The sequence below is a fragment of the Nipponia nippon genome, unplaced genomic scaffold (assembly GCF_047370975.1).
Source record: "Nipponia nippon isolate SJK-2023a ecotype South Korea unplaced genomic scaffold, ASM4737097v1 scaffold_5, whole genome shotgun sequence".
In the NCBI taxonomy this organism is placed as follows: domain Eukaryota; kingdom Metazoa; phylum Chordata; class Aves; order Pelecaniformes; family Threskiornithidae; genus Nipponia; species Nipponia nippon.
Genome location: NW_028262369.1, coordinates 2353882 through 2380249, shown reverse-complemented (window position 1 = coordinate 2380249; position 26368 = coordinate 2353882). Strand labels below are relative to the sequence as shown.

Below are 26368 nucleotides of genomic sequence, written 5' to 3'. Positions count from 1 at the left end.
TTCTCTCGGGCGAGGAGAAGATGGGGCTGGATGGTCTGAGCATCTCCCTGGTGGCTGCGATTGACTTTAAGCACAGGCAAAGACTGCCCTTATCCCAGCGCTACCTTAAGCATACGGTGGTGTGGGGAAAGGAGCTTTTTAAGTCCTAAATCCAAAGGTTGGACAGTCTCGCAAAGGTTTCACTCGGCTCATGGCGGCAGCGATTGAAATTAGCTCTGGGAGCCCAAAGGCCAGGCCACAGCCGAGAGCTGTCTGACTTGAGGAATTAGGCTCAGCTTTCATGTTACGCAGCACGGGCAGTCACTGCGCAGTCCCCTTTTGCCAGGGTTAGGGTTTTCCTGGGAAAAACAAGCCGCCACCACCCTACAGCCGTGAAAACACCCAGACTCACTAAACAAACACCTCCCTGAAGACAGCGTGCAAAGGCAGCGCTTCTCCCACCTGTCCGCCTGCAGCCTGGCCTCTTTTTTCTACTTGTGCTGGTCTAAACAGTCTCCACCAAGTCGCAGGAGAGCCCTGGAGCGCACGCGTGGCCCAAAGCTCTTCCTGGCTCCAGCAGGGTCAGCCTTTCACTAGTGGAAAGGCAGCGTGGCTCACCTCCTTGGCCAGTTCCCTGCTGCAGAAGCTCGGGTGGAAGAGGAGGGAAGGAACTGTCAGAAGGCGGCTTTATCGTCTGCCGCCCACTGGCGGAAGGTGTGGGCCTTGGGGGTGAGTTTCATGGTCAGGTCCACGTTGTGGTCTGGCTGCAGGGTGTAGAAACGGAACCTAGCGGCCGTTTCCTTGGCCCCAGCAGAGCCACGTTGCTCATACGCCTCTGGTGCGATCTGCAAAAAAGAATCGAGGAAAAAAAACCAGTGTTGTCACAAGGCAGAGGCTGCAACCCTCTCCGCAGCGGCTGAGGCCTGGAGCAGCCTTTCCCTGCAGCGGGGTACGAGCCGTGGCTGAGGGAGGCTAGAAACACGGGCTTGGGGGACACAGGAGAGCTCTGGAGAGCCCGGGCAACCCAGGCTGCCCCTGGTAGCCCAGCACCCGCCCTCCCTGCCTGAATCGAAGGGTGGACCACCGTGCTCCTGCCCTGTGCTGGGGGCCTGGGAAGAAGGGAGCTGCTGATTTGTCCCTGGCAGAGAGCATCAGAGGTGCTTTGTTCCTGCTGAAACGTGCTTTGTTCTCAAAGCAGAGAGCCACCGCACCCCTCCTCTGTTGTACTGGCTGCCGGAGGGGAGCAGCACAGCCAAAGCACAAACAAAAAAAAAAAAGTCCCAGGGCACGGAGAGGCCGGGAGCGCGGTAAGCGTGACACAGCAAGGCCTGGTGACACAGCCAGGCCCTTGGGGAAGGCCTGCTGAAGGCAGGGCACGCAGCAAGGACCCGTTCACTAGCCACTGCCCAGTCCCTGGCTCTGCTGGAGACCTCCCGCTTCGGTTATCCCTCAGAGCCGGGCACAGCCCTGCCCGGGCGCGCCCGCACGCTCCATGAGCGCAAGTCGTCTTCATGCCAATACCGACAAGGTGGTTTTGGTGCCAATGCATGCTCCAGCCGCACGCAGGGGCAGCGGGACGGATCCTGGACACCAGTGCTAGGTTGTACCAAAGCCGTACACCGAGCTACGAGGGCCCTCCACCCTGGCAGCTCCTGACCTTGCTGCTGGGGCAGGACAGCACTCATCGGTGACACTCTCTACCTTGCTGGCTTCCACGGTCTTGCCCATCTGCTGGGAGAGGACAGCGGCGTACTCTGCCTCGGTGAGCTTGCCGGTGCTGAGCTCGATCACTTGGCTTATGCACTCCTCCGGGAACTTCAGCAAGCAAAGCACAACAGGCCCAACGTCCTCCACCGCCATCCGTCCATGGGGGTGACCCCCGCGGGCAGCGCTGTACGGGAGAGATTGACCCTGGTCAGAGTGCAGCCCAGCTGGGAGGAGGTATGGATGGAGTTTTTGGCACCCAGCCTCCGAACACGAGGTGACGAAGAGCTGAGAGCCGCACATCAGCATGGCAAGCCACAAAAGCACCTGTAGGGCTCAGCTAAGAGACCATGAGTGCCCAGAGCAGCACCGTGACTCGCCTGGATCTGCAGCCCCACCTCCGACATCCCAACTGCAGGGAGCTGGGGTGTCCAGAGACACTCTGGGATCTGCAGAGCAGCCCTCAGCACCAGAAACAGGACTGGGATCTCACTTATTTCTTGCAGGCCACCAACCAGGTTTGAAGGACCAGAATGCAGCTGCAGCTTGCTGTGGTCAAGCTGGCACAGGCTCCATTTCCCCATCTGTCTGCAGCCCTGGTGGTTTCCCCATCAGGCTGAGGGGTTTCACCACCCCTTAGTGAGCCTCTGCACAGTGGAGGAGGTGAGAACTACAGGATGGTGACCTGGAGAGCGAGAGGTCCTGTCTTACCCTGGACAAAGGTATCTCCCTGCGGGACCTTCTGCGGCTTGAAGATGGAGAGGAAGTTCTTGAAGTAGAACGGCAATCAGATGGTCATGGTGGGAACACCAACTTCCTGGAAGTACTCCTCCACCGCGCCTTTGCCATCGAAGTGGAACACCTCCAGCCGGCCCCCCATCAGCTGCTTCACGTTCTCCAGGCTGCTATACACGATATGGTGCAGACCGAGGCACTTCGGCAGGTCAGCAAGCCGCTTTCCCTGGGTGAAGCCAGCCACCAAGAGGGGAATGGCTCCCTTGGGACATGCGGGGGCTCTCGTCATCCCCACACAACCCCTTTCCCCTCTGTTGCGCTGGGCAGGATCCAACACACGCCAGCTGAGGAAGCTCCTCAGCATCTGGCACCCCGAGCCCTCAGCTGGAACCAGGGCTGAGTGGACCCAGCGAGCCCTGCGAGTTGCCCAGGTGGAGCTGAGTCCTCTGCTTACACCAGCCTACATTAGAAAGCCCACACACCCTCCAGCTTTGGTGCTAGCTCCTCCACCAAGAACACAAACACCAGCCCTAAAGATCTGCCAGGGCCAACATACCTGCCCTAACATATCTTTTGTTTGCTGCCCTCCAGGCAGGGCAATCGTGCCACCGTGTGAAATCTGTCCTAGGGCGAACACTGCCCTCAGGGAAGGCCCTGGGATTTCTGATACCGCAGCACATTTTGGCCCCAAAGCTGCAAGTGCAGAGAACTACAGGACTGCAGGCAGTGACAGTGCTCTGCCGAGCTGAGTCTTCCCGCTCCAGTTACTCTGCCTCCCAGGCAGTGCTGTCCGCCATGCCAAGACTCGAGGCATTTAACCGCTCCCTGAAGGCACCAGATCCTGGAGCCACCTGACTGCGAGGGAACAGGGAACAAGCTCTGGTTTTGCAAGAACTGGGACCCGGTTTGTTTGCGAGGCCTTGGGACTTCCCTGGGCTGGCCGCTTGAACCATCAGGGCTGGCAAGGCTGCACCGAGAGCTGTCCCATGACCCCCACCCCGATGCCACACGGCTGTCCCTCGATCCCCTCCTCCCAGTCCATTCCGTACGCGATCCCAGTTAAAGCAAGCGCCAGTACCTGCGCGATTTCTTCCTCTTTGCTGCAGTGCTCCCAGACGTTGGTTACAACAAGGGCTCCGTAAGCACCCGCCACGGCCACCTCCAGCGATGGCTCATCGTCCTGATCCTCGGCTTCAGCTCCTCGGCCTCCTTCTTCGTGGGGCTCTCCGTCGCCGCGCGAACCTCGAAGGTCCCATCTTCCAGCAGAGCCCGGGCCACGTATCCCGCCGAGCCCCTGCAGGTGCAGAGCTGCTCAGAGCCCCGGCTCCCCGCATGGCTCTGCTCACGAAGGAGCTGGGACTCCGAGACGGAGCTGCCCACGACACAAGGACCCAGCCCCTTCAACCCACCCTCCTGCCAGCCCCTGAACCCCCACGGGACCCCACAGCCCGGTTGTTCCGGCAGCTATCGCTACCCCTGCCTCTTGCTGCGGGGCTCCGAGCCCCTCTCCCCCGCCACAGCAGCGGGGCCGGTCCCTGGGCCACGGCCCAGCCCTCGCCCTCCCGCCGGCCTGGGCCAGAGCCCGGCAGCCCCGCGGCTCTCGGAGCTGCGGCAGCAACCCCCGGGCAGGGGCCGGGCCTTTCCCCGGGCACTCACCGGTCGCCTCCAACACCACCATCGGTTTCTTCCCGGCCATGAGGAAACGCGGGCGGTCCCGGGGCTCTGCCAGGGCGAGAAACGCAGAGGTGGCACCGCCGTGCGGGCGCCCGGCCTGGCCCCGCTCGGGCGGGCTTCCCCGGGCACGGGAGGAGGGCGGCGAGGGCCCATGGCCGGTGCCCAGGGCGGCGCGGAGCCGCGGCCCCTCACAGGGGCGGGCGGCGTCGCGAGTTGCTCCTCACCGCGGTTCGGCTCCCTTCGGTTCAGCTCGGCTGGACCCGACTGCGTTCGGCTCTGTTCGGCTTGGTCCGATTCTGTTCGGTTCCCTTCGGTTCGGCTCGGCTGTGTCCGGCTGGGCGGGCTTCACTTGTCCATCCCTCTCCCCGGCCCCGCCCACCGCCGCCCGGCCCCGCCCACCACGGCGGGCAGCGGGGCCACGTGCTGCCTGCAGCCGGCGGCAGGCAGCGGGCCTCGGCCGGGGAGGGCGGTGCAGCCATCGCCCGGGCCGCCGGCTTCGTCCTCGGTCACCGCCCGCTTAAAAAGCCTGAAAGCAGCAGCGTGTCCCCCGCGGGAGGCCATTTAGGGGTTGTCCCCCTCCCGTCCCGGGGACCCGGCGGCCTCCCGAGGCTGGTAGACCCCGCGCTGCGACAGCGGGAGGCTCGCGGGTCCTCCGGTAACCTGCTCTGCGCCTTTCCTCGGTGTGGAAACCCGGCTGTCCCCAAGGAGCATCCGCCTGCTCCCTCCGGCGATGGGGCGGTTCGTTATCCCCAGCCGAATGATGTCTGCGTGGGGCCGAGCTCGGGGACCGGTCCCTGATCCCCCCCTCGCCCAGAAACCCGGGCGACCCAAAATAAGCGGAGTCGTCTCCGGGGCTTTCCTGGCCACCCCTGGGGGTCCTGGGCCACCTCCCGAGTGCCGCCGGCCCGCTCAGAGACGCTGCGCTGGCGGAGGGACGGGTCAAACTCAACCTGCTGGGAACTCCGTAGGCTGAACTCAGTAAACGTGTTGGGAAATTTGGGTTTGACTCAAGTAAACAGCCTGGAAAATACGCGAGGGACATTATATACGTTTGCAAATTCATTCAGATGCATTAATTAACATAAATGAATAATTGTGAAAGCTGTGGTACAGCCCCGACTGCCTGCACAGTCATTTTTGGGGTGAGGGACCTTTAGCCACAGCTTATTGGGACGGTGACAGCCGATGGGACTTCCCAGAGGCCATCTCCTCTTGACACCGGCCTCCTGCCGGGGTGGGAATTCACCAACAGACCTCACGCTTGGGAGAGGAAAGGTTTTATCCCCTTACCAGGGGCAGCCCTAGGACCGGCGGAGAGCATCCCTGGGAGAGGCACAGCCCAGAGCAGTGGCTGGAGGGCCAAACTCCTGCTTGCCCCCACCTCTCCTCCTCAGACACGGTTCACCATGTGCAGATGATCGGGCTGTGAGCCCACCCTGTCCCCCAGCAGTTCTCCACCGTGAGAGCTCCATCATCTCCACCACCACCTCCACCGTCATTTCTGGACATGAGCCAGCAGTGTGCCCAGGTGGCCAAGAGGGCCAGTGGCATCCTGGCTTGTATCAGGAATGGTGTGGCCAGCAGGAGCAGGGAGGTGATGGTGCCCCTGCGCTGGGCACTGGTGAGGCCGCCCCTCGAATGCTGTGCTCAGCGCTGGGCCCCTCACCCCAAGGCGGCCATGGAGGGGCTGGAGCGTGGCCAGAGCAGGGCAGCGAGGCTGGGGCAGGGGCTGGAGCCCAAGGCTGGGGAGGAGCGGCTGGGGGAGCTGGGGGGGCTCAGCCTGGAGAAGAGGAGGCTGAGGGGAGCCCTCATCGCTCTCTGCAACTGCCTGAAAGGAGGCTGGAGCTGGGGGGGTCGGTCTCTTCTCCCCAGGAACAAGCGATGGGACGAGAGGGAACGGCCTCAAGCTGCGCCAGGGGCAGTTTAGGTTGGATGTTAGAAAAAACTTCTTCCCCCAAAGGGCTGTCAGGCCCTGGCCCAGGCTGCCCAGGGCAGGGGCTGAGTCCCCATCCCTGGGGGGATTTAAAAGCCGGGGAGATGTGGTGCTGAGGGACATGGTTTAGTGGTGGGCTTGGCAGCGCTGGGTTAACGGTTGCACTCAATGATCTTAAGGGTCTTTTCCAACCTTAACGATTCTGTGATTCTATGATTAGCATCTCCACCACCATCTGCACCACCATCCATCGACCCCCTCTCAGCTGGACTTGATGAAGGGACAGATGTGTAATTACAGGTTTAGATGCAGCTTCATTAGAGCCACCTGCTAGATCCCACCAGGGCAGGTCTCCTCACAGGACGTGCTATTTTCATCTGTTTTCATCCCTCACTTCTGATTCCTCCGACCTCTCCCAAACCACCCTGGCGGTGGGAGCTTTCGGCCCAAAAAATGAGCCGCTGGGTATAAACCGGGATGCCAGCAAACCCCACCGTGGCGTGTGATTATCTCGTTATTTTGGTGCTTGCCCCTCTTCCCTGGGCTCTGCCCCCGGGGCTCGCGGAAAGCAGAGTTATTTGCCACAGTGCTGCTGTGCCACCCTGCCCACCTGCCTCCAGGGGACTTCTCTGCCCAGCATCTCAGAATTAAGAGGATTTGCCTAAATACCAGCAAAACCTGTCACAGGGTTTACAAATTAAGGTTTTTTGTAGAACAAAACCACAACATAACGATCAACCCCACTTGCCTGAGCGGAGCTGGGGAGGGAGATCCTGCCGGTCCCGCCGCTGCCGGCGGCTCTGGCTCCTTGGGTGCGGGCGCAGCGTTCCTCGGTGCCACGCGATCCGTCTCTTTAGAGAGAAATTCACAATTCGAGAAGACATTCAGCGCTGGCAGAAAAATGGCTTTGGAGGAAGGGGAGTTTATCCCTGCCCATTTATTCTGCTCGTTCAAGATACAACTTGAATTTACCTGTGGAAACGTTGCCACGCGTGGCCCGGCGAAGGGCAGAGCTGCTGCGACACCAGCCTCTTCCATGGGATCTCCTCAGCATTCCTGGCTAGCGAGGAGGGTACATAGCAAAAACCTTCGGCTCTCCAAGGCCGGGGCGAGCTCTTGGCTTTGCTTCGAGGGAATTCGGTGTAATTTGGATGTTGGTCAGTCTGGTTTTGTGGCTCTCCCAGGAGAAAGCATCCGCGGCCGGGGAATTGGCCATGCACCGAGCATCCCGCTGGGCCAGACCCTGCGCCACCGCTGTCGAGGGCTCGTACCGGCTACAAGCAGTTACCATGCGCTGCTGTTTTTCAGCAGATAACGCGCATTGATTTGCATAGGCGGCAGCCCTGCGCTGACAGGAAGGAAGATCGAGCGAGACCCGCGGCGCAGGAAGGGGCGAGGAGCAAACTGAAAGACAGAAAAAAACCACCGGGCTGGAAACGGCGGTGGTGGGCGGCTGGGGAAACCGGACCCACCTTCCTCAGGTGCTACCCTGAGCATTGCCCCGGCTGCCGGGTCCCATTGCCTCTGCGGGTCCCCCAGGGGTAGGAGCCGCCGACCGGAGGGGCTTCCATTTTCTACCTTGAACTTGAGCATCCAGGCGAGGAGGAGGAAGCAAAGCTCTGGGGATAAAGGCCCGAGCGGGGGCACGGAGGGGCTGCATCCTCCCGCCACGACGAGGATGCCCTCTCTGCTCTCCTGCTCCCACGCAGACCTGGGGAAGGTGGCACAAGGCCGAGGTAAGGTTTTGGTGGGGCTGGTTTTGCTTTGGAGGCGTACGGGGAGAAGGGGAGGCATCGCTCAGCCCTCCCGCACGGGGATGAGCTGCTGCGGACCTCTCGCTGCGACGGCCATGCGAAATGTAGTGGTTGGGCCAACACATCGCAGGGCCAGGAGCCGCTGGGCAGAGGTCCCTGGGACGGGGAAGATGTGACCAACCGCCAGCGGCACCCGGCAGAGCAGCGCGGCACGGCACAGCCACCGGTGCTGGCAGCAGCGGGTGCAGTGGTGCACGGCGCTGAGCCCTGAGTGATGGAGACGAGCACGGGGGACTGGGCATTTGTCACAAATTCTGTCCCCTTGCTTGCTACCGCCTGCCCAGACACGAAGGCAGCCGCAGCCAGGCTGCCCTGCCCGCCCAAAGCCTCTCCGCCTTGTGCAGCAGCAGCTTTTGCCTCCACGTTAATGTCATTTACTGAATTCATTCTACTTCAAAACCATCCAAAGCAATCCCCAATACGTACCACAAATAGAAAAGGATGAGATTAGTGATATAGTCGCCTGTGGCACGGTGCAAAAAAGAGCGAGGCAGGGTCCTGGGTCTGTCGGCAGCCCAAGGCCGATGGAGCCTGAAGCCCAGAGCTGCACCACCGTGCCCCGCATTGGGAAACGGGCTCAGCACGCCTTCCCGGAGCTCAGCCGGAGGGAACAGCAACCCCGAGGTCTCCAAAGCTGCAGCTGATGCCTCCTTCAGCCCTTTTCACTGCAGGGGATCCCCCAACGCTGCGTAGGGCCCAGAGGCGCAGGGAGCGGGTCAATGGAGCTCAGCAGGGGACATGTGGCCATACACCCAGACACCCGCGTGGGCACGGAGCCTGAGGCACGCTGGACCGCGTGAGCGCATTTAGGCTTAATCCTGCTGTTATTTAGGCTCTCTAAGGTCTTTAGGGGCACTACGTATCCTATAGGTATGGGGAGAGGACCAGCTGGAGCACCGGCTGGGTGCTGTCACCCACTGAGACATCACCGGCGTCCAGGATTTGGCCGCCGTGTGGAAGGGTCACCTGAGGCCAGACATTGGGGGCAGCCTGGGCAAAGCTCGGCACAAAGGATGTCTACGTTGCACGAAAGTTTCTTTCTGGAGAACTCACGGCCGCCTTTGGCAGTCCGAAGCTGTGGCTTCAGAGGGATGCTCTGCAACCCCGGAAAGCTGGGGCTGACCCCGAGCGCCGAGGCCCGTCGGGGTGCCGGGGTGGGTCCCGCGCCGCGTCCCTCGGCTCCACATCCCCTCTGAGGCCGGCGGATGGGGCTGGCGTCGGTGACCGAGGCGGGCTGGCCTCTTTTCATGCTGATGTCCTGAGATCCCGTAGGCGAGAAGGGCAGAAGCTGTTTGCGGGGAGAGGATCTGCTTTTCAATCAGCTGCATGCACGTCCACGGCAGTGTCCTGGGGGCACGATCAGCTCAGTAAACGCAGCATTCTTCATGTTGCAGCTTTCAAGGTGTAGCAGTACCCTGCAAGAGACCTTCTTTCTGAAATTAGCTTCGTTTTTATCCACTTGGAATTACCCGTAGATTTATCTTTGCTTTTTCCTGGTGAGATTTGGTGTTGGGACTGCTGGTATTCAGCCTGGGGGTCCTTCACAGCTCCTCGCCTCTATTTAACTCCCGCTGTGTCTGGGCCTTGTTATTCTGGTTGGGGTTTTGGGAAAAAAAACCAAACCTGGTAGGGGTGAGATTTGGCAGAGGGGGTCACTCTGTAATCGCAATAAATTTTGCTAGCATTAAATCCAGACCAAAAGCAAAAATGAGACTACATCTGAAAGTCGTATGTAAGCTTAGGTAAGTGAATTATCTGCAAGTTTCATAATTGGGTATAATTCAGAAGCTACTTCATCGCTGTGCTTAATTAACATAAAATAATAATATGAAATCTTTTTGGTTCTGGCCAAAAGGTGGCAGCCTGCATCCTGGCTTCCGATTCCGCCCAGTTCAGGGGGAATGGCTGGAGATGTTGGCTTGGCAAATGCTTCTGTGTGCAGCTCACCGACCTCCGAACCGGGATCGGTTCAGGCTGGGTATATGGCAGGAGAAATAATAAATAAGAGCTCGGAGGGTGTGATGGTGAGGGAGCTTGAGATTTGCTGGAGGAAACCCAGCCGCCAGGAAGTGGTGGTTTCTCTCCGTTCCCGTGTCTGGGGGAGGGAGAGCCACGGCGAGATGGGTGCTGTGCTGCTGGGGTTCGAGCTGCACCGAGACACGTCACCCCAAACTGGAGACCTTTGAGGAACCGGCTGCATGGGCAAACCCCGTAGTGATGGGACGGGGAGAAGGCAACGGCTGGGCTGAGGGTTTCTGCGTGTTTGGGGGCATGGACCTGTGCTGGAACGGGCATTTCTCGGCTCCTTCAGGTGCCTGGTTAATGATGCAATTATTAGGTCATATAAAAAGCTTTATAACATACCTAAATACAGCAGATCAGCCCATTTTCTGATGTTTTCCATATGTGGAAATGCTTTCCATAGGCTCCTGCAGCCATCCAGGAGCTTTTGCCCAGCACTTTGGTGCCCATCTAGACTAGACACCCTTCAGCCCTGTCCCCAGCCCACCGCAGCAGGTCAGGTCCCCAGGGCTCTGCCGGCTGGAGAGCCCTGCTCACGGTGCCAACCACGACACTCCCGGTGAACCTGCCCACGAGCCCCCGCGTGGCGACGACCACAGATTTCCGACTGCTGAGCGTCACGGCCCGATGTGGCAGCGATGCTGCTGGCGGCTGCTGCCACAGCTCCTGGCACGGGACAGTCCCGGCTCCTCAGCAGATTCCCGAAGCACAGGGCGATGGCTCTGCCTGGTGGGGAACGGCTGCCGTATGAAAACCAAAGCCACCTCCTGGCAGGAGGAAGATCTGAGAGGCCAGGTAGAGCAGAGAGGCAGTAAATACCTGTTATCTCCAGCCACCTTCATGCTGTGGCCATCCTGGGACTGTCCTTCATCTCAGATCCCCTGGCAAGCTTCTTTTGGTCCATCCTGGACTTCCAGGAGCAAAAACGCGTGTACGTAATTACAGCCAGAGATGAGCAGAAGCAGCTATGTCTAGGTCCGTGTTTTCCAGTGTTGATGCCAGGCAGTTTGGATCTTGGAGCAGGACACACGGTGATGAAAAACGCAGTGGCTGTTTCGTAGAGGGTTGGCTGTGCGCGTGGTCAGGGACCTTCCAGTACGGCGGGTGTGGCTCCCAGGCACTGACGGGTGTTGGGCATGGACCCTCTGCTAACAGGCGTGGTGGGAGGTGGGATGGTGGGACGTTGGGATGGTGGGACGTTGGATTGAAGCTGCTAGAAGGACACACTGCACGTCCTTAGATGGGAGGATTTTCCCCTGGGCTGGGCTCTTGGACCACACCAGGCAAAACAAGCGTTAACGCCAAGTTCTTGACAACAAAATCCCCCATTTCCCTCCCTGGGGCTTGCAGACGCCATTCATCAGTTCGGCTGGGCAGCCTCCCGCCCTCCAGCTTCTTATCCCGGTGCCCCGGGGACGCAGCAAGGCAGGGCAGACACAAACCATGGCTGGCTCACTGCTTCTCCGGCTGCTGGTGGAGCAGGGACGAGCACTTGTTCCTGCTTGATCCTGGCCAAGCGATAGCTGCAAACCCGCGGCTGAGCTCCGCGCACGCAGGATGGATGCGGACGCCGCTTTCCAGTCTCGGGCACAAGGGAGCGTGGCACTTCCAGAAAACGACTCATCCCAGCAGCCTCGGGACGGGCTGGGTCGCATCCTGGGAACACCTTGGATCTCTGTAGGGGTTATAGAGATTGGCTTTGACTGGCCTCTACCCTCCAGACAGCTCGTGTAAGAGCGGATAAGGCCCTTCCCCCTCCTAGCATGCAGCCTCCAGCATCGCTGGGTGGTCCTAGCGCTGCACCTGAAACTTTTCTACGGGCAGCAGAAAAAAATCGCAGCCATTGCATTATTTCTTCTGTTGCTTTATGTCTTCTGCTGCTTTATGCTCCCGGTCAGATGCCTTTGCACGAGCTGACCTACGGCTCCTGGTTTCCAGCAGCAGGATCACATTTTGAAGGAGCACCGGAGGACACCCTTAAATAATCTCCAGCATGAGAGCAGGCTTCCCCCCATCAAAGGGCTTTTTCTCGGTAGCTGTGTTGCAGAGGAAGGGCTGCGGGGAACAGTGCTGCAAGCAGCAAAACCCCCTTGCATTTTGGCTGTGTTCTTGGTTGCACGGCAAAGATGAGACACCCGGGGACTGTTGTGTGCAAAGACTTAATTGAACTTTCCAGGCCAGTTAGAGAGAAGAAAACATCAAAGGGTGAAAATTTTGCTGTGAATTCCTCACGGAGCTCCTTTAATTTATGGTATCTTAATTGACCAAGCCACTGCCTGGGGTGTGAAGAGCAAGGTGAGCTGCTGGTGGTGCTTGGTCACCCAGTGCTTCTCGGACACTTACCCCTCTCCGTAGGACGTGCTGTGAAGGGGTCGCGATGGAAGATCCAGCCAGTGGGGTCTGTGAGGGACTCGGCTCTGGGAGATGCTCTGCCGGGTCCTCCCTCCTGCAGCCCGGCCACCATCCGCATGGCCGGTGGGAGAAATAAACCTCAGCCTAGACCTCCTGGCAGGAGGATGAAGGGAAGAGCCTGCAAAGGGGCTGTCCCAAGCACCTTAACCCTGCACCACGGACCTAACCACGGACCAGAGACTCTACCAAGTTTCCCTGGTCAAGCTATATTTGTGCTTTGGAAAGCACAACCTGGAACCTTGAAAGCAAACCCTGGAAGAGGTTGGGTTTGACCAAAGCAAGCAAGCGTTACCTGTACCTGTTGGCGAGGCTGCAACGAAGCCCCTGCGGTGCCCACGGCCCACTTAGGAGTGGGTTTGGGCAAAGGCAACGCTGCCTGCGGGCAGGGACCTCCTTGCAATGCCTCTGACTGGCATGCGTGGGGGTGATCGCACGGATCTAGAGCATCTTGTAGGCCAGGTGGAGGTGAGGAAAGGATGCCGTGCCAGGACACTGGGACTGGGACACTGCGTTAACATCGCTGCCAAGATCAGACAGCCCCTGGGGCTGAGAAGTTCCCACCTGGACATGGCCAGCTCCTGGAGATGACTTTGGGGCTGGTGGAGAGGCCGTAGCACAGTGCTGTCTGCTAACGTAGGTGAAGCTGGGAGCACTCTCAGATGTGGAGGGATTTCCCTCTCCACCTCTGCTCTAAAAACAATTGGACTCAGTGAGTGGATACACTTCTTAAAAATCAAACACTAAGCCCTCAGTGCGGTTTGGCAGCAGCCGAGGGGAAGGGAGCAGGTAGGTGCTCCTTCTCCGAGCAATGATTCACCATCGCTGCTGAAAGTGGAGCATCTACAGAGATCTGCAACAGGATGTGGTGTTGGCCACGCTCGGCGAGCCCTGACAGAGGCTCTGGACGGCAGCGAGGTGGGTTCGAAACTGAAACGGGCCCTTTGTCGCTCTGCCTGCTGCCCCACGACTTCCTTCACAACATGGCGAAGGAAAACGCGAGCGGTTCGCAGCCCTGCCGTCCCTCCGGTGACAGTGATGGCACTCAGGCGCTCACCGGGTGGGCTGCGGGTGGCATCATCTGGGCAATTAATGCAATCACTGCCTGCCCGAGAAAGGCTCCGGCATAAGTGGTGGTGGTAAAGGCACCAAGTTTGTGGCACACGAGGTCTGGGCAAAGATGCTGCAGTGTGATGGTCCCGGCTCTGCCCCTGCCAGGCCCACAGCACCAGAGACTCTGATCTTAGCCAAAAGCTGATGAACGGACCCTTGGTTCAACCACAGTCAGCACCACGTTAGCTCAAGGTGGGCTCCCTCCCATGCTGCTCCTGATGCTTCTCCTCTTCTTCCACCAGGAACATGGATAAAGGCTGAGGAGCCTCGACTGATGCTGTGAGCTGGCCAGGGGAATGCGGAGCGGTCCATGGGACAGCCGTGCTGCTGCCAACACAGCGCTCCTCACCCAGGCATCGCCCATGTCACGGGAGGCCTCTGATGGAAGGTGAGTGGTGGCAGGGCAGCCCGAGATCCATCACCTCGGTGGAGTTTTGGATTCAAAAATGGGACGAGGTGGGGCACCAAGGTGTGAGGATTGACAGTGGTTCCTGGTCCAAGGGCTTGGGGGCCGCTGTGCTGGCACAGGGGGAATGGCTGTCTCCAAAGATAAATGATCTTGCTCTGATTTTTATCTCTGCATGGGCTTGGTTTCCAGGAGGAAATGTCATTTCATGATTGTGTTCTTCACTTTCTTTGACTCCAATTTTGATAGCCGCTGCCTTGACCAAGCAGCTCCTAACAAAACAGCCTGCCCTGACGTTGGGATGGCATCATCTCAAGGAGGAATCTGGCAGGTTGCTCAGAGGGCTCTGGTTGACCCCCTGCTACCTTCAGAGTCAGATGGGCTCCTCCACTGCTGCCTTTCCCCGTCACCCCTGAGCAACGTGCCCAGGGCTTGCACAAGACCCAACTCTCCTGCTCTCCTCTCCTGCAGAGGCTTGGATCAATCGCTACCGCAAGCAGCTGGTGCGGTCCATCTCGCCGCAGTTCCTGGAGGAGATCATCTGCTACCTGCGGAAGCTGGACCTCCTCACGGCGGAGGAGGCCAGCCGGGCACAGGAGGCGAGCTCCCTGTCCGAGCAGGTGAGGGCAGTGGTGGACGTCCTGGCTGGCAAGGGCAGCTACGCCTCCCAGTCCCTGCAGACCTTCATCGAGACCACCAATTCCCAGCTCTACCTTCACATCACTGACTATGGTAGGCAGCCCACTTCGGACCCGATGAGGGGTGTCTGCACACATGTCCTGACTGTGGGCGCTTGCTGGAGCACCCCAAGATGGGCACAGAGCTGGGCAGCGTTGGCAGCTCCGATGGGAGTGCCCGTGCAAGGGACGGTGCCATCTCAGGGTCTCCGCTGGGGAAGGACACAGCCAGGGGGTGACAAGGGTTCTCTGCCAGGTCTGAGGGACCTTCTTCCAGGCCCTCAGCACACCTCTCTGGGCAGCCTGAGGGGTCTCTAATGTACTCAACATCCAGATCACACCAGTCACTCCCAGCAGCTGGGCTGGGAAGAGGGGGACGGCAGGAGGATGGCTGGGCATCCCTGACCCCATCTGTTCGTGGCTGCCCCAACTTCAGGCTCTCCTTGCAATCCTCTTGCCAGGAGAGGTTTTCCCTCCTGGTTGGAAGGCTCCAGCCTTGGCTGGTGAAGCTCTCGCAGCCCCATCCCCTGCTTGTCCAGCCTTTGCTGGAGGGTTTAATACGCTGTACGAGGGGCCGTGGTACCTGAGCCAGGTGAGCAGGACGGGTCCAGAGATGGTCACCAGGTTCAGCCAAGAGTCCAACTCATCAGACAAGTCCATGGCGATGAGGCAGGGCTGAGGTCAAGCCGGGAAGTCAATTTGGAGGTCAGGATCAGGTCCAGCGAGGGCAACCAGGTTCAGACACAGTCCAGTGGTCACCAGGCAAATGCAGAGTGATGAGGTCCAAGATCAAGGTCCAGATCAACAAGGTCCATAGCAGGCACGATGGCGCTGTAGACAAGTGCTCCTACAACATAGCTTAGGCGGGGGCTGAAGGCCCAGCGCTGAGCTTAAATGGGCTGCTGGGCCGATGGGTGAGGCTGGTCAGGGCCATTTAAGCCCATTAATGCCCTCCGGGCCCTGGCACATACCTTCCTGCCCGGACGTAAGGCCTCCGTGCGGTTTCCCCTCTGCGTGGGCATGGGAGAAAAGTGAAGCAGCATCTTTCATTTGCATTTGTGGTTACCACCTCCTCCTTACCCCCCCATTTCATTTCTCTCGGTGCAGAACCCATGGTGCAGAAGCACCTGGAGAGCCTTCAAAGCTACTATGGGAATGGCTTGGAGACGGGTCCCCTCCAGCGACTCACAAACCTGCTGCTGGTGGAAGGCTTGACCGATATCCAGCAGAAGGAGCATGACATCCTGCAGATTGAGGCCACCAAAGGCCTACGAAATGTATCCAAGAGCATCCCTCTAGAGAAGCTCTTCCTGCCTCTCTCCAAGGTCAGCATCCCACCTCGGATCTCTGTCACCATCGGAGTGGCCGGGATTGGCAAAAGCACACTGGTGAAGCTGTTTGTCTACACCTGGGCAAAGGGAGAGATCAACAGGGACATCATCTTCGTGCTGCCCGTCACCTTCCGGGAGCTCAACACCTACGAGAAGCTCTCTGCCGAGAGGCTCATCTGCTCGGCGTTCCCTCACATCACCGAGCCGAACTGCATCTCGGCGGGAGCCGCCAGGACCCTGCTGATCCTCGACGGCTTGGATGAGTTCAAGACTCCTTTGGATTTTTCCAACACGGTAGTATGCACCGATCCCAAAAAGGAGATCCAAGTGGACAACCTGATCACCAACATTATACGTGGCAACCTGCTGCAGGAGGCTTCTGTCTGGGTCACGTCGCGGCCAACAGCAGCCAGCCAAATCCCCGGCGGGCTTGTTGACCGGATGACAGAAATACGAGGTTTCAGAGCTGCGGAGATGAAGGACTTCTTGGATGAGATGTTCCTTGACAACAGAGACCTATCCGGCCAAGTCCTGCATCACATCAGGGCTAACAGGTCATTACACGTCATGTGCACCGTTCCTGGCTTTTGCTGGATTTCTGGCTCCTCAATTGGTTATTACCTAAAAAATAGCACTGATCAATCCCAAGAAACAACCGTCGCCCCCAAGACCCTATCAGAAATCTACTCCTATTATTTTAAAATGGCTCTGAGCAGTGACTGGCCGGAAAAGCCAAGAGAAACACTCAGGATCGAGCAGGCTGTGAACAACAGCAAGAAGATAGTGGGCAGCCTGGGGAGACTGGCCTTCTACGGGCTGCTCAAAAAGAAATACGTGTTTTACGAGCAGGACATGAAGGCGTACGGCATCGACCTTTCCTTGCTGCAGAGCAGCTTGTGCAGTCGACTCCTACTCAAAGAAGAGATGCAGTCCTTCACAGCCTACTACTTCTTCCACTTAACTATACAGGAGTTTCTAGCGGCTATTTATTATTACACGGCTGCAAAGCGGGCAATATTCGACCTCTTCACGGAAAGCGGGATGTCCTGGCCCAAGTTGGGTTTCCTCAACCACTTCAAGAGTGCTGTTCAGAGGTCGCTGCAGGCAGAGGACAGGCAGCTGGACATCTTTGTGCGTTTTCTCTCTGGGCTCCTCTCCCCGCAGGTGAACAAACTGCTCTCTGGGTGGCTGCTGGTGAAGGATGAGCACAACAGCTTCAGGAGCCAAGCGATCAGCTTCCTCCAGGGCTGCCTGAACACCGACTACGTCATCTCCTCGCGGGCAGTGAACACCATGCACTGCCTGCATGAAATTCAGCACACGGAGATCGCTAAGACTGTGGAAGAAGCAATGAAGAACGAGAGCTTGTCTGGGATGCTCACCCCCGTGAACTGCTCTGCCCTGGCTTATCTCCTGCAGGTCTCTGATGTCTGCATGGAGGAGACGAACCTCTCCAACTGCCTCACCTACAACGTCTGTAAGAGCCTGCTCTCCCAGCTCCTTTTCTGCCACAACCTCAGGTGAGTCCTGGTCGGATTCCACCGGGAGAAGCAAGCAGGAACGCTGGGCTGTGACTCAAAATCCTGCATGTCAATGGGAGACGTGGGCCCACCAACACTGTCCAGCAGCAGAGAGCTGCCCTGGGGATGGCACTGGGTCACCTCTGCTTCTGCGCTTGAGTTTCTTCATCTGTGATGGGCGGATGTCATGGGAGGGTCGTCCTTCCTCCACTTTGTTCTCCAAATGCTTGCTTTTGCTCTTTCCTTGTATCTTCTGCAGGCTGGACAATAACCAGTTTAAGGACAATGTGATGGAGCTGCTGGGCAGTGTGCTGAGTGTGAAGGACTGCCAGATCCAGAAGCTCAGGTAGGACCTGGCCCAGGGCAGACAGGCTGTTCCTGGGGATGCAGAGCGGAGCTGGGGGCACCTCAAAACCAGGGTGAGGGTCCTCCAGGAACGTCTCTCCCACGGGCTCCCCAGGGTGCCTAGTGACAAGGACAACCCCCCACGATCTCCTGCACCCAGGCACGGTGACCTGACCCGCTGTGTCCTTGTGGTGGCTGGGCAGGCTGTCTTGCTCAGCCTTCCTGGGACTGCCGCCTCCTCGCTGTTCCTAAAAATTTGTGTAGAAATTCATGGGTTATCCCAACAAAGTGTTTCCCAAGGTCACAGCTGTTTGCTGGACACCTGAGGCTCCACACGGAGCATCTGCTCCATGGAGGGGACGGGCTCCCGACCCCTGCGCAGGGAGATGCCTCACCCCAGACAGACAGGTCCCCACATTCCCCACCTCCCTGCCCTTCTTCATGGCTGCACAGAGTCCCCCATGCTGCAATCTGAGCTCCCTTTTCACAACATGAGTGAATTTTAAGTCTAGAAACCCCCCTTCCACCCTGTCCTTGCAACCCCCTGCGTGGTGTCCACCCCAGGAGAGCAGACCTCAGAGCATCCACCACTTCGCATGGTTGTACCACAAACCAAACACTCCCCATGGCTCACCGGTCCCAGCTGCGTCCTGGGACACGCCAGGGGCTGTGAAAGCCTCTTTCTCCCCCCGAAAAACACCCAATTTTTCTTTTTCTGGGCAGCTTGGCAGAAAATCAGATCAGCAATAAGGGAGCCAAAGCACTGGCCAGGTCATTGATGGTGAACAGGAGCCTGACGACACTGGAGTAAGTGTTCCCCCTTTACCAGCTCCTGCCACGCACGCGTTCCCCACCGGGAACCATTCCCATGGCCGCAGCGGGGCCGGATCCCACCCGGCCTGACCGAGCTGGGGAAGGTCTCCAGCCCCAAAAGCCACCACCGCTCCAGAGGTGAACGTAACTCTTGCGAGCTGCCGGCCTGATGTCCCACCTCAGCAGTGCCTGAGATTGTGCCACGTGGAGGCATTTGGCTTATGCTGGCCATGTGCCACTCTGGCTTTGCTAACCTTGGCTTTTCTGCCCGTCTCGCCCCAGCCTGCGGAGCAACTCCATCGGCCCCACCGGAGCAAAAGCACTGGCTGATGCACTGAAAAAAAATCAAATCCTGCTCTCCCTGAAGTAAGTCTCAACTTCTGCAGCACCTCCAGGAGCAGATCCCCAGGACAAGCCCCCTCCTGCCCTCTCCTGTCCCATTGAGGTTTTTCCCACCTGAAGGTCCAGCAGGTGGGGAGACCCTGGGCACAACCTGCTTTCGTTGTGCCGGGCAGCGAGCACGAGTGCAGCCAGCAGAGGCCCGGTGACCGGGGCAGCCCTGGGCCAGAGATTTTGGGACCCTCCTGCCTCTCAGCTTCAGTGGGTTGAGGTTGAGGCTGAGGCTGAGGTCCAGGTCCAGGTCCAGGTCCAGGTCCATCCCTCACGTGGGAGCTCACAGGGTGCTGGCGCACAGAAGGAGGCATCTCCCATGGGAAAGGAGGGAGGGAGACCCCCAGGCAGGGATGCTCGGGGGCCAGACACCCTTCTCACACCAGGGACGGGGGCAAGGAAACTCCAGGGCAGGCAACCACCGCCCTGCATGGCCCCTTGGCCCACTGCAGTGGCTGCCGTGCACAGCTTCGCTCTGCTCTCCTTGCAGCCTGCAGCACAACGCCATCAAGGAGGACGGTGCCACCTTCCTGGCCGAGGCCCTGTTGACCAACCACAGGCTGATGACCCTGCAGTGAGTGACCGGGACCCTGCTGTCCTCCCTCCCAGCCACCCAGCAGACCAAGGTGCCACTGATGGGGACGTGGCACCTGATATTCACGGGTGCCTTCCTCATCTTTGCAGCCTGCAGAAAAACGCCATCGGAGCTCACGGTGCCAGGAAAATAGCAGAGGCCCTGAAGCAGAACTGCAGCCTGAAGGAGCTGATGTAAGAGCAGCACGAGGCGGAGGGATGGCAACGCCGGCGCCGTGTCTCCCGGGATCTGCGGGCAGGAGCGGTGGGCAGGGGGCTGGGCCGTGCCGCGCGGGCAGGACGGACCCTGCTAGCTTTGCCCAAGGAGGCTGGCGTGGGCGGAGGGGAGCAAGGATGGCAGCGCTGCTGTCGGACCCTGTGGTTATCGCTGGAGCAGAAAGAGCCCGGGGGAGATGAATCCTTTGCCAGCAGATCTAAGCTGGTTGCAGCGCGGCTGCCGGTAACACCTGCTCTTCCTCTTGTGTCTTAGACTCTCCAGCAACTCGGTAGGAGACAACGGCTCGGTTGCCTTGGCCGAAGCTCTGAAGGTGAACCACAGTCTGCAAAGCCTTGAGTAAGTCTCCCCCCTCCACGCCTGGTCTCCTGCTTGCTCAACAGAGCCCAGTCCAGCCTCCTCACTCCACCAGCATCTTCCACCCTCTCCAGGCTCCTTCCCCTGCCCCCAGAGCCCCTCGTATCATCCCAGATCCTCCCATCTCTTCCACTCCACGTCCCCTGGAGCGGCACGGGGCCAGGCATGCTCCCTGCAGGCTGGAGCACCATGCAGCACCCCCAGGCAGCGCCGGCAGCAGCCGGGCTGGCCCTGCCTTCACCAAGGGAGCACTGGAGGAGTTAATCCTCAACCCAGATGATGATTTTTTTTCTGCTTTTGGAGGATACTAGCAGCTTCGGGCCTTCTCTGTCTCGCAAATGGGATGGGAAATGGCTAATGAGGAAGGTAACAGGCTGGGGCCTGGCAGAGTCAGGGTGGGATGGTGCAACCTTCATCCCCCTTGGGAATGGCAGCCAGAGAGGACCGTTCCTCTTGCCTGGCCGGAGCAGAGGGCTGATGGCTCCTGCAGACAAGCTGCTGTGCCCTGGGTTCGTCACCGGCTTCCCACGGTGTGACAAGGACCCAAAGATGCAGGATCGCATCCCCAGCTGAGCCGGCAGCCACGGCGGCAGCTGGCTGGGGACACGGCTGCCCCGAAGTGCCGGCAAACCCCGACACCTCTGCTTGGTGGGGCCACTGCTGCTGTGGTGAGCAGGAGATGCTGATCCCGGCCTGGCTGCTCCTGAAGTTGGTCCTTTAGCCTTGGCTCCCCCCTGTTTCCCACAGCTGGGAGATGCCCATTTCTCAGTGAAATGGGCAAATGGGCACTTTTCACCCCAAACCCGACCCCGCAGCCTCCCTGTGATGCCAAGACTGGCCCATCCTCACGCCTTTCCCCGTTTGTCTCAGTCTCCAGAGCAACTCCATCAGCAGCACTGGGGTCACCGCGCTGACAGCAGCTCTCTGCTCCAACAAGGGACTCATCAACCTCAAGTAAGTGACGGTCCCTCCGGCCACCCTGGCCAAAAGCTGCTGCCGGGACACGGGATGCGAGAACTTCTCCTTGTGCCTGGTTGTTCCCACAGTGCTCTGGGGTGCTGAAAGCAGCCTCTGTCCCTCCTCTGGCTGCGAGCATCTTCTCTCCATCGTTAGCTTTCTCCCCTTGGGAGATATCGGTTGAATGAAACGATGGCAGATGGGATGGGAGGCTGGGAAAAAGCTCCAGTGGTATTGGTGCTCACAGCTGTAGGATGTACAGGGAATGGGGATGCAGGGAACGGAGATGCAGATGCCAATGGGGATGCAGGGAATGAAGATGCAGGGAATGGAGATGCAGATGCCGATGGGGATGCAGATGCTGATGGGGATGCAGGGAATGGAGATGCAGATGCCAAAGGGGATGCAGGGAATGGAGATGCAGATGCCGATGGGGATGCAGATGCCGATGGGGATGCAGGGAATGGAGATGCAGATGCCGATGGGGATGCAAGTCAGACAGGCTGCCCCTTCCAATAGATGGTCTCAGCCCCGTGTCTTTCCCCAGCCTGCGGGAGAACTCCATCAGCAAGGAGGGGGGCCCCGCCATCGCCCACGCCCTGCGGACCAACAGCACCCTCAGGAAGCTGGAGTAAGTCCCACGGGCCCCAGGAGGGCACCCACGCTGCTGCGCAGTGTCGCTGGAGTTGTCCCAAACTCTGTGTGCCTGACTTGCGTCCTCTGTCCCCTGCCTCTAGCTTAGCGGCGAACCTGCTGCACGATGAAGGCGGCAAGGCCATCGCTTTAGCGATGAAAGAGAACCGGGCGCTCATGTCCCTCCAGTGAGTTTCCCCTTGGACCTGGCTGGTTTTGAAGCCCCTTGCATGGACGCGGGGCAGGGACACTGCTCGTGGGAGATGAGCCGGGTGGGTGCTGAGCCCGCAGGGATCGGGGCGTCCTCACAGCCCCGAACTTCACCTCCTGTTCGCAGCTTGCAGTGGAACTTCATCCAGGCAAAAGCTGCTACGGCCCTGGCACAAGCACTACGGTCCAACGGCAGCCTGGCCAGCCTCGAGTAAGTGGGGACACGGGTGGGCAGGTCCTGGGCAGCGTCTTCCTACTGGGACCTGCCCAAGGTCTCTGCCCTCACGCTGCTCCAGGGGAGGTGGCTTCGCCTGCTGCCTCCTCCAGTCCATCCTGTGTCCCCATCTCATGTCCCTGGCTGGGGATGGTGGCCCGGGGGCCCCCCAAGCCATTTGGGAAAGCCCAGCACACTGCACCCTGTGCCCGCTGCCCCTCGCTGTCCGTCTCCCTGCTCCTGGGTGCCCGGGCCGTGGGCAGACGCAGCACTTGCGTGTCTTAGCTTGCAGGAGAACGCCATTGGAGACGAGGGAATGGCCGCCCTCTCCGCTGCGCTGAAGGTCAACACAACCCTGGCAGATCTCCAGTGAGTATCCAGGCTGCGGCGGGGCCCTGGCATTGCAGCCTGTCTAATTAGCTTCTCTAATTAGCTTCTCTAATTAGCACACCATGGTCACTTCACGACATGCACCGAAGGGTCCTTGTTCTCTTGCAGCCTGCAGGTGGCTTCAGTTGGTGCGGCTGGTGCCCAAGCCCTGGCAGAAGCCTTGGTGGTCAACAAGAGCCTGAAGATCCTGGAGTAAGTGCTTGGTGGGGCCACCAAGTCCCCATGGCTGCGACACTGCTCCCTGGGGGTGTCTGAGACCCTTGCATCGTGTCCTACCAGACTTGGCTTGCCTGTCTCTTGACTCGCTGGTGTAGGGCCACCTCTCCTACCTCCTCCTCTTGCCCATGGAGAGCACGGGGCCGTCCCGGGCTGTCCTTCCTCACCGCCTGCCTTCCTCTGCAGCTTGCGGGGAAACTCCATCGGCATGGCAGGGGCCAAGGCGATGGCCAACGCGCTGAAGGTGAACCGCAGCCTCCGCCGGCTCAAGTAAGTACCCTGCTCCCCGGGGCGGGAACCAAAAAGAGCCTTTCCAGGCCTTCCTGGAGGGAGCAGCGAGGGGAAGGCCAGGCCAGCAGCTCTCAATGGGACAAACCCCCTGAGCTGGTGGCTTTTCCCAACTCCCACGCACATGGCCGGTGCTTTCTGACCCTCCCGCTTCCCACAGCCTGCAGGAAAACTCCCTGGGCATGGACGGAGCCATCTGCATCGCCACTGCTCTGAAGGGCAACCACGGCCTCACCTATGTGAAGTAAGTGGCTGCTGAGGTGGACGGTAAGGCAGGGACGGGGAGACCACGGGAACCAGCAAGGGACCTTCCCCACCACTGGCACTGCCTGTGCCCGGCTGCCCTACAGGGACCTCCCCAACGGGGCAGGGGACAAGGGCGCCCTGTGCTCCTCCCGGCGGGACAGCCACCATCCCTGCACAGCTCCAGGCCCTGCAGCTCCTCTCTGGGGATGCCCCTGGGGTGAAGAACCACCCCAAAAGCCAAATACTCTGCAAAATATCACAGGGACAGGCTGGCTCAGCCCCTCCAGCTCCCTGGGGGCTTCCTCCAGCTTCTCACTTCGCTGCCTCTGGGCTCTCAAACCCGGAGTCCCCTGTGACTGGGGTCCCAGCAAAGGCTCCTGGATGGTGCAGGGAGGGCGCAGATGATGCTGGCACAAAGCTGGGGAGCATCTCTCGTACCCACCAAGGATCCTGCTCCGCCTTGTGTCCAAGCCTGAACTCCTCTTCTCTTTGCTCCCAGCCTGCAGGGGAACTGCATCGGACAGTCGGGAGCCAAGATGATCTCTGACGCTATCCGGACAAACTCACCCAACTGTGTCGTGGACGTGTGAGGGTGCCTGGCCGCAGCAAGGAGGTGGCCTGGTGGGTCCCTTTTTGGCCAGCGTGCCTCCGCAGGGAGCTGCTCGGCCCTTCGCCCGCCCGTCCCAGGGAGGAGAACTGGGGCAAGGAGAGCTCCTGAGCTCCCCAGCACAGCCCAGGAGGACCTGGGGCCCCCGGATCAGCAGCACAGGAGGGTCAAGACTCGCTAGCGTTGAAAGCTGAGGGATGTGCGACCATGTGCCTGCTCATCCAGGCCCTGGGGGAGCTTCAAGGAATGGGTGAAATGCAAAAAGGAGGGAGGAGAGGGCAGATCCCACATACCAGCCCTTCTTCTTTTCGTGGGTGACTTCCCTGCCGCCGCCGGCGGCAGCAGCCCCCTCCCGTGATCTCCCCGGGGTTACAGCGCTGTGCTCAGACCCTGCCCCAGACCGGGCGCATCCTGACCACCCCGCAGCTCTGCTCTCGTCCCAGCCCGAGTCGCTGCGGGCGAATGTCACTGCAGCCCGGCCGGGGCTCCAGGGCTCTGCTCCCAGCGACAACTCTTCTCCCTGCGCCAGCTCTTCTCCCTCTAGTTCTGGCAGGGATCCCGGGAGAAGTAGGTGAAACACGGGCAGGATTCACAGCAGCCCCTTCTCACCTGGCTACGTACAGCTCAGTCCTGCAGGCTCCCCTTGAAATCCCAGCGAGAGATGAGGGGTTTGCAGCCTCCTGGCTCAGATGAGAGCAGTGCTTTGGACTGGGGCACTTCAGAGCAGGGTCCTAGGCAGCGAGCGCAGCCTCTGTGTTCGCCATGCCCTCAATAACAGGTTGGTGCTGGCCGAGCGTGACTGAAGCATTTTGTTAGTGCTGTTCTCTATCAATGCCTCTCGGAAGAGACAGGCATCCCAAGGCGCAGGAGTGGAACCATCTAGAAAGACCTCGGGAAATAAAGAGCCCTGAGGATAACGGGAGGAGGAGCGGGAGGGTGGACGTAAGAGGAACAGCCCTGCGCAAGGATGGGCCGTCTTCAGCACGCGCGTCTCGGTGCTGCACCAGGACTGCCTGGTGACGTCCTGCCTCTCGAGTTGAGGCTGGGCTTCGTGGGTCTCCTGCTGTTGTCATCGGTGACAGGCTGTGTGACCGTGGGATGCGTCTTCCCGACGTCCCAGCTGCAGGCAGGGTCCTCCCCTGGCCGCCTTTCGGGCAGGCAGCTGCCAAAGGCAGAGGTGCCAGGCGATGCCCTCCTGTGTGTGGCAGAGACCCGGTGACTCTCCAGAAGGTGCCAGGTTTGCAGGTGGACCAGTAGCCAAACTACGCAGCCCCCCGAGAGCCCCCCTCCAGCCACTGTCCCCTCTCCACCCCAGCCAGGGCCCACCCTGAGCCACGCCGCTGCTGCGGCCAGGGCAGCGAGCAACTGCTTCAGGGACCTCTGTGGGCTGATCCCGGAGACACGCTGGGCTGAGCCATGCGATACGTACGTACTTGGAAATAAATCAGTTCTTAGCTGAGAAGATGCCTTGTGCTGCCGTCCTCTCTCGGCTGTGGATCATTACGTGTGGCATTCGGGGTGCACCGTGCTCCGCTGCCCCGGCTGGAGACCCCGCACCCCGTACTGGTGCGACACGAGGGCTTTTCCATGAGGTGTCAGGGGCTGGCGCGCGCTCTCCAAAACGGTACAGTGATGCTGAGGGACTCAAGTCCTGCCTCTTTCACCGGTATTTCCCGGCAGATGGAAGCTCAGGTCCAGCTCTGCCCAAAGCCTGAGCTGAAACGTTACCTGAAACGCCAACGGAGAGAGCGATCCACAACCCTGAGACAGCTCCCGTGCCCTGCAGCTGCAGGAAACAGGGGGTTAACAACAATTTGAAATATATTTAATCAATCTGTCCGCATATGCGCATACCTAGCGATACGCAAACACTTCCGAACCGAAAGAGTCAAGCGCTCAGAGGGTGCCTTTCCACCGGCACCGGGGGCGGCTGCTAACCACGCTGCTCTTCAAGCCTGGTGCGAGAAGGCCACCCTAAAACCTGGCCGGCTGCGCCAAAAGGCCGCCGAAAGGCCAGGCGGCAGCGCTGCCTGAAGAGACCCTGGTTCTGTGAGCACAAGGTATTAAATCGGCTTTCCATTTGGGCCTACGATATAGGAAATAACATAGGAAACTGTAACTCTGAAACTGCAGCCCAGACGGGGAGACTGGTCCCAGTCTCGTGGGAAATCTCTCTCACGGGTCGGATGTGGCGCAGCACACAGGACCAGAACAGATTCCCTGCGTCACACGGAAAAATGTTTTTGGAACAGGTCCTAAAATCGGGACGTTCTCGTCCCTTGGGAGCGGGATGTGGCGAGCACGCACGCTTTCTCGCTGGCGGTCACGGGACGGCTCCGATGGCTTCGCAGCAGGCGTCTAGCACCAAGAACACCATCTGCGTCTGCCTTCTTTGAAGCGAGGTGCAAAATGCCAATTAACTCTGCAGGGTGCAAAGAGGTGTCCTAAGCGTCAGCCGGCTCGGCTCGAGCCCGTACGATCGCGTGCGTTTCAGCACATCGCTGCACCCACGTATCTCCCGTTCCTACACAAAAACTGTATTTACCAGTGAACTTGTGTCCCGCCTTGACGTGACAT

General features: G+C 59.6%; 2 protein-coding genes across 7 annotated transcripts; one reads left to right on the top strand and one right to left on the bottom strand.

Annotated features, from left to right (window-relative positions):
• Positions 1–75: 75 nt before the first annotated feature.
• NMRAL1 (NmrA like redox sensor 1) lies at positions 76–5591 on the bottom strand. Its single transcript, XM_087734598.1, is given in 9 exon segments — positions 76–824; positions 1681–1838; positions 1841–1870; positions 2395–2644; positions 3497–3609; positions 3612–3712; positions 4075–4140; positions 4317–4608; positions 5528–5591. Coding segments are annotated over 9 exon segments (1245 nt in total). The 3' UTR covers positions 76–653.
• Positions 5592–7400: 1809 nt separating this feature from the next.
• Positions 7401–25787, top strand: NLRC3 (NLR family CARD domain containing 3). 6 transcript variants are annotated; one of them, XM_087734146.1, is made up of 19 exons: positions 7401–7761; positions 13626–13771; positions 14261–14521; positions 15574–17317; positions 17577–17663; positions 18386–18469; positions 18758–18841; positions 19356–19439; positions 19550–19633; positions 19929–20012; positions 20901–20984; positions 21535–21618; positions 21725–21808; positions 21958–22041; positions 22330–22413; positions 22524–22626; positions 22837–22920; positions 23099–23182; positions 23684–25787. In XM_087734146.1, the coding sequence occupies exons 2-19, from the start codon at positions 13765–13767 to the stop codon at positions 23729–23731; spliced, it is 3258 nt and encodes a 1085-aa protein (XP_087590272.1). In that variant the 5' UTR covers positions 7401–7761; positions 13626–13764; the 3' UTR covers positions 23732–25787. The 6 variants fall into 6 exon arrangements, 5 of the variants coding, with proteins under 5 accessions (XP_087590272.1, XP_087590273.1, XP_087590270.1 ...); XM_087734147.1 differs by having other exon boundaries at positions 14261–14409; positions 22543–22626; positions 23684–25786; XM_087734144.1 differs by having other exon boundaries at positions 22543–22626; positions 23684–25786.
• Positions 25788–26368: the final 581 nt, after the last annotated feature.

Bases quoted from the DNA above. Each gene is read 5' to 3' on its own strand.
- NLRC3 (XM_087734144.1), top strand. The intron at 17,664-18,385 runs GTAGGACCTGGC...TTTTCTGGGCAG, and splicing joins TGCCAGATCCAGAAGCTCAG to CTTGGCAGAAAATCAGATCA. The intron at 18,842-19,355 runs GTAAGTCTCAAC...CTCTCCTTGCAG, and splicing joins CAAATCCTGCTCTCCCTGAA to CCTGCAGCACAACGCCATCA.